The sequence below is a fragment of the Montipora capricornis genome, chromosome 6, assembly GCF_036669925.1.
Source record: "Montipora capricornis isolate CH-2021 chromosome 6, ASM3666992v2, whole genome shotgun sequence".
Lineage (NCBI taxonomy): Eukaryota > Metazoa > Cnidaria > Anthozoa > Scleractinia > Acroporidae > Montipora > Montipora capricornis.
Window position 1 is genome coordinate 59,689,277 of NC_090888.1, and position 10,000 is coordinate 59,699,276.

The window sequence follows — 10,000 nt, forward strand, 5'->3', positions numbered from 1 at the left end:
ATGGGGTGGACACAAAAACCCAATCCACCCATGAACTGACAGCCAAACAGATTGCGTTAAAAAACAAACATTTTGAAATTCAAAACTTGCTCGCAGATCACGAAAAGAGGTTAGCAACCTTACAGTAGTTTTAATAACAGATCGAGTGGGACAAGTGATTATCCAATCTTGAAGCACCCACTGCATCTTGAGATAGGATTGGGTGGGGGATGGATAGGGAGAGTTAATTTCCATTGTATATTTGAAGATTGTCGACGTTTTGATGCCGCGATACGATATTTCAAAGAAAAATGTACGAGACGGTCCTGGCAAAGTACACATAAGTACATTTATCAATATGACCTGGGAACCCTCAGAAACAAAACCCGAGTGTTGCAAACCGGAATCGAATCTGTTAACGTCGGATGGTTTTAATGGTCGACATCTGATGTTAACCTTAGAAGTAAAGAAGGCCATCGCAGTGCATGACGCAGTTGGTTTCAACAAGAGGATAGGCGCATAAAACGTTAAACTTCAACATATTGAGTTACGTTCGGTAAAGCGCGCTAGTGTTATCTTCTTCTTTTCTTTTGTAGCTTGACAAGCACACTACATGTGGCCCTCAGAAAGTGTCTGGGAACAGCGGGAACGTTATGCCTCCCTCTGTTGATGCCGTACCGCTGCATAGCTCCGGGCGAAAAGGACAGCGTCACATTCCCGGTCAACTACAACCCTGATAAAGCCCCTCAAGGTAACTTCCAGCAAAGTAAACTCTCTCCCTTATGGGTAACATGCTTCAGTTGAAAGCGACAGAAATAACCTCCTCAGTTTAGGGGACCATTTCAACTCGCATTTTGACAGGGCGATTTTTGATTCATAAGAACTTTTTCCAAGGGGGGTTAAGTATACCTAAAACTTCATTAAGGTGCGGATTCAAAGCATTATAATTTTTCCAGTTGGAAAGAAGGCTATGAATCCGCTTTAGAGATTTGTTTTTAATTTTGCAGAGAGTTTTATTTTAATCTGCAAATCACTTTCCAGCCTAGAAAATCGGTGGGCACTAAGTACGTTTTTCGGATATAAGCGTTTAAAAACAAATTATAGTGGGTTTACCAGATTGTTCTTTTGTTGCCATGGTAATTAGGTTATGGGTTTCTGATGATAGACGTAGTATTACGTCACATTAATGAGGGTATTTTGTTATGCAATTATTAGTCGTTCATATGGTACCATGACATTGCCGTTACGTGAAACGGGTGCGTGGATCCAAAAAAGTACGGTTTGTTGAAAGTGTGGAATTAACTGGTTAAGCAGGCTTTATCCTCCTCGACCCCTGGTCACCGTGGACCGGCATCAATCGATCATCCTGTCAGCCATTCAGTCATTTACCCAACACTGAATCGGCCAGCCAGACAGCCAGTCGTCAAATGTATCTCTTCGAACTTACAGTAAAGTCTCTGTTACGAGCCTGAAGGCCCATTAAGGCGGCGCTTATCTCCGGTTTCAGTAGCATGAAGCGACTAGGAGTATTTATGCTCCCCCCTGGATGGGATGCTAGTCCATCGCAGGGTTACCCCCAGCATTACGCCGGTTACCCATTTATACACCTGGGTGGAGAGAAGCACCGTGAGAGTAAAGTGTCTTGCCCAAGAACACAACACAATGTCCCCGGCCAGGCCCCGAACCCGGACAACTCGATCCGGCGTCGAGCACACTAACCATGAGGCCACCGCGCCTCGAACTTACAGTGGGCTTACTTTTCTTGCCACTTTTAGCCTCCAAGGTTGCTTTGTTCTGTGTTCGAGCGGATTTTAATGGTGACGAAGTGTGTCTCAGTTTTGGTGGTGACAACGGTGTCCGCAGTGTTTTGTTCAACGATAGCATTCAATATCCACTGGTTCAGGTAACTAACATACAACTTGAATTGCTAATGATCCCGTGACTAGAAGCGAACGCCTTCACTGTATTTGTGGAACGGCGTTTTTACAGACTGAGTTATTTTTAGATTGACATTCCCGTGAGGCCAGACCTTTCCAGCTTGAGTCTTGCATGAGAAAATTACGTGAGAAATTGTCACCCATGGCCTTGAGAATGGTCACTTGTGGAAGACAAATCTTATTTAGGAACTCGTCTAAAAATAGCTTGATCTAGTATTGGAGTTGTAGGCTGCTGGAAAACGTTATGCCTTAACTTTTGGTGGTAGTGCACTGTAAGTGCACTACACACTCTGTCACTATGTTTCTCGATTCCCTTTTATTTTCTTCAATCTTTCTGACAGATTATTACTTGTTTGTTTATTTTACAGGGTAACCGATCTGTGTATCTTCTAACACCGGACGCAGAAGCTTTAGACAACGCACTGATCGTGCAAACCCATTCTTTGAAAAATACTCGCCTTATAGTGTGCGTGGCTTATGTTACTGCGACAAGCGAAAGTTAACCTGTTTCACCTTGCAGGTTGTTTTTCTTGTTTTGGTTTTTGCAGAGAGGTTAGATGTCTTAGATTACTGCTCGAGAGTTCAGTACTTTTAACGCACTTTAAGTGCATCGTTTGAGTGGCCCGTCTGAGCCATGCGCGGAAGAGTTGAGCTTTGGGGATCTTGGTGAAAACCGCGAGTACTCGGTGCCTTTTCTACAGCCACGGCTTGACTTTTTAACAAGCGAAGCTCTTTCATTTACCGACAGTCCGTTTTCTTTTCTTTTCTTTTTTAACAGTTTGTAATGTGACTTGAGAACACTGAACTCTTGTGCCGAGAACTCTCTTTCGCCCCAAGCAGTCAGTCAACTCCGGAGTGCGCGGCTCGAGCGGAAAAATCGCGAGACAATGATAGAAAGCTTTATTTGCAGGGCTCTATACCTTATAATAAGTGTAGAAACATAAACAAGAAAGACCCTGTGTGCCGCATTGAATTCTTACTCTAGGAACTTTTAACAAATTTTTAGGCATAAACAAATTATATCGAATTTAAGTCAAGCTTATCGAAAGCAAGTTATTATTCGGTGGGAGCGCGGAGTGTGTGACAAAGTAAATACTTCAATTCACTCATGCTGTGTTTGTTGGTCTGAAACTTGTGAAGTGTTTCAATAAATTAATCCTAGTAATGTTACCCGGTCAACGTGAGGGCATCGCATGCTACAGTTGACGAAGCGTGTGTAACGCAATTTTTAGTCTTAAATATTGACAAAGAAAACAACCTTCTAAAAGGACACCATTTCTGCAGTGCCTAATCCGTTCAAAACGAGGCTCTTGAACGTTTGCCGTGGAGACCTGGGCCATGCTTGGTCCAGCTCTCTCTCACTTTTGAGACGTTCGATATCTGTAGATAACAAGCAATTAAAGCAGTTTTCAATCGAGTGTCGTAAAACAAATACCAAAGTATTGATTACTTCGACCAATCACAGCAGGTACAAACAGCGCAATGAAGAAATCCAAGTTCGTGGCAATAGGGCTTTTGCAACAAACGATCACATGGTACAAAATCCGCCATGCTGGAGGGCAAGCTCATTATTATTCCCCAACTGGGACATTAAAACAAAGGCAAGTCAAGCTTGACTAGTTCAGGTCTCTTTGTTTTAATGTCCCAGTGGGGGAATAATAATGAGCTTGCCCTCCAGCATGGCGGATTTTGCACCATGTGATCACTTGTTGCAAAAGTCCTATTCCGTCTCACTTGCTCAAAGCGCGGAAAAAATCGCGCGTGCAAGTCCGGATTGGTTTGGTTTTCCTATTCATTAGTTCATAAACTGGCGCGAGATTTTTAAACCAATCACCAAGGGTAGCAATTTCTTTCAACAATCATTTGAAAACTGCTTTAAGAAGGCAGCTAAAATACACGAAGTTTCTTCCATTTTTTACAAAAGGCAAATTTTATTCCCGGAAGTTTGCCGTAAATTCGTGATGCTAGATCTTTGTAATGTCAAGGTTCCTCGGTTTCTTTATTTAAGAATTCGCAACTAACACTGTTTCATAGCCATAGTTAAAACAATTTCTCAAGCAACTTCTAGCTGATCTTTGTGACTTTCAACATCAGACCTCGGACAAGGAAAATTTATACCAAGGTCATCATTATGTTACAACGTTCAGTAGATTAATATATGTTACCGAGTATTTGCTCGAAACTACGTGATGGAGCGCTGGTAGTCTTTGCGGATTTACGCAATCTGGCCTGATTTCTACTGGGTTTTCCGTTATTGTGCTTGCACTATGTACCTAATCCATTCCTCAAGCAACTTCTAACTGTTCCCCTAGACTGCTAACATCAGATCTCGGACGAGAACGTTGAGTCCAAGATCATCATTAATGCCTCAAGGCTCAGGAGATTATCGTTGCCAGTATTAAACACAAACTCTGTCCTCTAACGCCGAAAGTGGTCCAAGATTCACGCTATTTTGATCAATTAATTTTTTGCCAAACCAGGCAAAGTTATGACAAGCCAAAGAAACCTCACATCTTGATATTGAAAATTGTCTTAATGTAAAGTAGTTCACCTGTGCAATCCTTTAATTATTAAAAGAAACGAAATGTCACAAGTGGTGTCCTTACTGAAAGTGCTCGGAGGTATCCAAAGGTGGGCGAACACTCGCAATCTGCTTTAAGGCGCTGTTACACTGTGAAATGTTTCGTGCAACTTGTCTCGCAATGTTTTGGCGACATTGTGGCGGGACAAGTTGCACGAAACATTTCACATTTTAACAGCGCCTTTAGTTAAGGAGAACAATCTTACACAGATGAAGTTGTTGCCAAGGGTTTTTTCAGTTGCATTTTAGTAATCAATCTATATCTTTCCAGGATTTATTACTTCCTGGGTCCCGTTTCTCGAAAGTCCCGGAAACTCAGTTTCGTGTCCGTAAAGCTATTTTGAGAAATTAACTGAATAGAGTGTAATGTGAAGTGCTAGATTTCTATCCCATATGAACCATGTGAGCGTTAGCCCTACAGATGGAAATGGGCCCACAAAAGGACAGAGAAATTGCCATCGGCTTGTTTGCAAGATGACAAAAAGCAAAATGATTGACTCGTCTAACGACTTAAAACCTCTCCGTTATCAAGATACAGAGAGCCTCTCGTTCGGAACAAGCCAGGGATCATTGCAACTGAATCCGTGAAAGTTCTTAGTTATTATTTTTCAGTGAGGCCACGTACGATATCGCACGTGCGCGTGATATCGTTTTTTAACAATATTAGGGAACTTAGGACGTCGACGAAAACGTCACCTCAGAATATAACTTTGCTCCAGTGTTTCGCGATTATTCCATCTCGTTCACGTCGTATAATGCGGGCGAAGTATCCTAAACATAATTTTAGACTGAAAATAGAGAATACTGAAAAGATTCTCTGCTGCATGGTCACGCCGTCGTCAAAACCTAAAAATATGAGCTAAAATCCGTGCCGCACGTGAAGCACGATCATTAATGCTGTTTTAACCAATTATATCATTGTCGTGGACGTCGTCGTCCTAGAATCTAAAGCTGCCTAATATTAGAGAGCTTGAGCAAGCGACGTTTTTGAGCCACGGTTAGCAACCGGAAGTCAATATTTCGCATGGCGGGACAGCAGAGTCTCCCAGTTTTTAAACCAATCGTCTCTACCAGAGTAAAGATCCTAAGCAATATAAAATTGGTTGTGTGAAGAGAAATTAAAAGGGAAAACAAGTCACTTCCGGTAGCCGTCAGAGGATCAAAAACGGGCGTAACGTGCGTGATTGTTGGCGCGAGAGGCAAAAAGCGAGCGGCGAAGCCGCGAGGAGAATGGGGAGGGGTGCTCTGAAATCCCGACTGCCGGAAAACTTTGGTTCTTTGAATAGTTCAATCACTGAGCGGACGGAAATTTCTGATTGGCTGATAAGAAGAACACGTTGATCAAATGCTACTTGAGACTTCCATTCCTTGGGATTTCACTTCGCTCCTCCCCATTCTCCTTCTCGTTGTTTGCCTCTCGCGTCAACAATCCCCCCAGCTGCACAGGCTATCTCCAGCAACAACCAGTGATTAAGGTTGTTCTCCCTTGCCTATAAGCGTGGTGAAAACCGTAGAAAAAAGAGTTACCAATTCTGATCTAAACGGACATGCTAATATCGTGGCAGTCATTCAAGAACTTGAAAAAAACGAAAAAAATTTATCGGCCTAAGCACTGGCCTTGAGCTGCGCCAACAAGCGCCGGAAGACTTTAACGAATTCCTCAGGTGGTTGCGCGCCTGACAAATAGATGTTCTGTCCCCCTTTGACGTAGATAGTTATGTATGGCACTCCCCTGATGCCGTCCTCGCGAGCTTTCATAGCTTCACCTTGGACTCGTGACCTCACTTCTTTCATGTGCCTGTGGGAAAGAAAAGCAGTTTGTTGGATTTAGTTTTTGGCATGATAGCGAGAACCAAAAAGCCGAGGATCGAAGCCAAAAGGATGAGTCGGAAAACTAGGGCAGTTGAGGTTCACATTGCAACCAGTGGTCGGTTGCCACAACAGCTAACCGTTGGTTAAGAGCTATCAAAACCAACAAGTTTCTATGGTATTTCATGCTGGTTAGCGCTTATTAACCACGCTTCGGCAACCCGGGCCAGGTTGACAATCAGACCTAGTGAGGAGTTTAAGAAACGACGACGTCGACGGCGACGGCGACGGCGACGGCGACGGCTACGACAAAAGAGGAAAAATAATCGTGTTGCACGTGAGGCACGCATTTTAATACAAATTCTTACGGCGCTCTGCATAACGACGACGTGAAATCACAAAATTTGAGGTTTATGACGTCAACGTGAGCATGTGAAACTTCCAATTTATTTTTAGGGTAACTCGCCCTCATTCTCATGCAAGACTTGTGATTGGCTGGAAAGGTCTGGTTTCGCGGGAATATTAATCTAAAATACCTCGGTCTGTAAAAACGCCGTTCCACCATTGTAATGAAGTTGTACGCTTCTAATCATGGGCTTCTACGATTGGTCCATAAAAGCTAATATACCATATGATCGGGTCAAGTGTTGCCTAGCTGAAGATTTTGTGACAGGAAGCGAAATTTCTAGATCCTCACTATCAGAATTTCTTCATTTTTTTTCCGTTCGCACGTATTGGATGTGCCGCACTTGGTTAAAAAGTTAAGTAGTTGCTACGCACCTCGTTGGCTTTTTATCATCTAATACCCTACGAGAACGGATGATTGTTACAGATATTTCCTTTTCTCTTAGCTAGCGCGGCAAGATCGCAGCGCACTTCAGTCAAGGCGGAATGGGCTTCAATGGAAGTTATTCGGGAAGTTATTCACGTTCTCGCGCACCGCAATTTCTCCGCGACGAATGACTTCCCCTTGCCCTCCCCTGCCGAATGAATTACACAGGCTCGATCTTTTTTGTGTCATTCACTCGTGATCAAACTGAATCGGAACAAATACCTAAATTAGCTCAAGGACCAATAACAATTGTAACTAAGAGTCTAAATCATGTTTTAAGACTGAGAATTCTTACCTCTGTGCAGCATCCCAATTGAGACCAATCTCCACAGCGATTTTGGCCAGATCGTCATCAGAGTCAATATTCGTCGCTTCTTCAAAGAAAGCGTGAAACAGTTGTTCAGCAAGCAGATTTTGTTTTCCTTCAGTTTTGGCATAGTCTAACATGCAGTGAGACTTCAATGTGTTGACTATCAGACGATTGGGATTGAATTGAATGCCCTGACAAACGAAACACAACAGTAATGTCAATCGTGATACCAACTAATATGGTGCCTACTTTTTGGTGGGACGATGACGTAAAATTTACATGGGTTATCGCAACGAATCAAATCAGCTCGTCGGTTTTTGAAGAGAGGCAGAAAGCGAGAGTTGTCAGAGACCTCGGCGCAGGAAAGAGAGAGATCTAACAGACTCAATAAACGTATTTCGCGAAGTATTAGGGAGCTGAACCCTTTCCAAGGGGGGCCCCATTTACGAGTGGAATAGTCTGGTGTTAGACAAAGTAATGGACGGAAACCAGAAGTGGATGGTGACTAAGGGATACTCAGGGGAGACCCGAGTGCTCAATTAGTTTAGCAACCTCAAGTTCGCTTTTACGAGTCTCCTATGGCTCAGTGGCAGAGCACCCAAACTAGCAAGCGGAAGGTCGTAGGTCCGACTCCTTTAAAACTGAGGAGCATTTGGATTTGTTTTCAAGTATCCCCCGAGTAACCATGGAAAAAGTATTTCTTCACTTCAGTTAGCGGGGGCAACATTTGCCGTATTCTTCATAATATAGCGAATAACAAAAAAAGTTGTTTAGTCTTCTGGGATATATTCATTTCGTGGTCTGTGGCCAAGAAAGTCGCTTCAGTTCTGCCTCTTTCCACTCTTTCAATGTCAGGGGAGGACTGTCTAGAACAGCTTTAGGACTGTGCTATGATCCTACCACCTGTGATAACGAGTGATGTAGCAGCTCTCTCTCGTAACGTATAATGTGATTGGCCTCGATACCCTAACCCAAAAACAAAAGACTAAACCATTGAAACAATGACTTAGACTTAAACAGTAGAAGCTGTTTACAATACAAAACAATAGCAGGTTAAGAGAGCTGCTAATGACTGCTTTGTTTTCAGCTTGGGTATCGAGCCAATCAAATTATACGTTACGAGAGCCGCTTATAACAGCCACAAAGAAAAGAAATGACAATGCGACACTGGTACTCACCACTTCTGCACCATCTCTTGAAAGCCGACTTGTCGGCTTCACAATGCTAGCTGCGGCGTCTGCTCCATACAAGTTTGACAGGTGTTGTACCAGAGGAACTGCCTTTGATAGTGTGGGATTGAGAAAGAATGGTTTCCATATCACTTCAAACGACAGCTGCTCTGTAAACGTCCCCATGGCTGCTTCCAGGCGACGTTTTACAACAAAACACCTGTGACAAGATAAGGTAGATTTTACTTAACTGACGTGACTTATTCGCCTAGTTAGAAAGGAAAATGGAATATTTGAGAGATTAAATTGAAAAAATAAACCAACCACCGTAAAGAATATTGAAGCATTTGAATGTTTGCAAAAGCGTAAGCAGTGCACAATTTCATTTCTGAAAGATTTGTATGGCTGAGCGAAGAGGTGCCCCAAGGACCTTTCCATTTTCTGGAAACGATTTTACAAATACAAAGCCAGATCAACTGGACGAAATTGTGCTTTCCGTTATAGTAATGCGTTTCCAAATTGTGAAACCACACAGAGGTCTTCGAAAAGGAATTGGAACAGGGAGAATTCTCAAAATGGCGAGGGGAACTCGTTTTTATCGGTAGTAAAGCAATCCTTAGGCCAGAATTAGATAAGACTTGGGAATTTTGAAGGCGTAAATGATCTGTACTTGTGACCTCTGCGCTGCATGTACTTTTGTAGCCTCAAAACCGAGCTCATAGTCTCAGTACTAATCGATACATTTCTTTCATTCATCATGAGTCTGCAACAAATTGCCCTGCTCCCACCCCCTGTGTGGCTTCATAGCTCAGTTGGTAGAGCATTGCACCTGCATTGCAGAGGTCATGGATTTGAATCCCGTTGAGGCCACTCAAATTTTTCAGGTGTCTACAAAGAGACAATTCCTTAAATTATCCAGTTAAGCGCAGGCGTTACTTCTGCATTTCGTGGCCACTTTGTTTGATTTCCTTGAATAAGTGCTTGCCGGTTTGATTTAAAAACCTAGTGGTGGTTGACATCATAACAAGGCGGTAAAATTGTTTATGCTTTACTGTCCCTTACCCACCCCCCCCCCCCCTCCCTGCCACTCTCCCACCTCCACTGAGCTCTACTCATTCGAATTCTCCCATAGCAGTTTGCATTCGATTGACATTGCTTCCTCCCCAGCCCTTCCCGGTTGAGTGCATCGGAATCGAGTTTTCCATAGCAAATCGAGTTCCTTTGGATTTTGAACTGTATGTTCCATTACAAATATTGCTGGTTAATGATACTCAGTGCGCACGCGAGAAGGATGATAAGCTACTTGCTTGAATTGGCAACGGCAGAAAGGACAACGACAGGATTCAAATCTACGATCTCTGTAACACTGGAGGCTCTACCATT

At 43.1% G+C, this 10,000-nt stretch overlaps 2 protein-coding genes and 1 non-coding gene across 3 annotated transcripts in view; 2 read left to right on the plus strand and 1 right to left on the minus strand.

The window, feature by feature from the left end:
* The window catches only part of LOC138052702 (M-phase phosphoprotein 8-like), a 15,466-nt gene extending 10,960 nt beyond the window's left edge, over positions 1-4,506 (plus strand). Inside the window, exons 6-9 of the mRNA XM_068899257.1 lie at positions 1-109; positions 576-730; positions 1,755-1,882; positions 2,285-4,506. The exon at positions 1-109 is cut by the window's left edge and continues 46 nt beyond it. Of these exons, the coding sequence (XP_068755358.1) occupies positions 1-109; positions 576-730; positions 1,755-1,882; positions 2,285-2,419 (527 nt within the window). The 3' untranslated portion in view covers positions 2,420-4,506. The remainder of the gene's footprint in view (positions 110-575; positions 731-1,754; positions 1,883-2,284) is intronic.
* LOC138052703 (uncharacterized) overlaps positions 3,828-10,000 on the minus strand; it is a 7,287-nt gene continuing 1,114 nt past the window's right edge. Inside the window, exons 2-4 of the mRNA XM_068899258.1 lie at positions 8,627-8,837; positions 7,434-7,639; positions 3,828-6,295 (exon numbers count right to left, since the gene is read on the minus strand). Coding sequence (XP_068755359.1) covers positions 6,103-6,295; positions 7,434-7,639; positions 8,627-8,803 — 576 coding nt within the window. The 5' untranslated portion in view covers positions 8,804-8,837 and the 3' untranslated portion in view covers positions 3,828-6,102. The remainder of the gene's footprint in view (positions 6,296-7,433; positions 7,640-8,626; positions 8,838-10,000) is intronic.
* Trnaa-ugc (transfer RNA alanine (anticodon UGC)) lies at positions 9,415-9,487 on the plus strand. The gene has a single exon. It is a non-coding gene; the product is annotated as a tRNA-Ala (tRNA).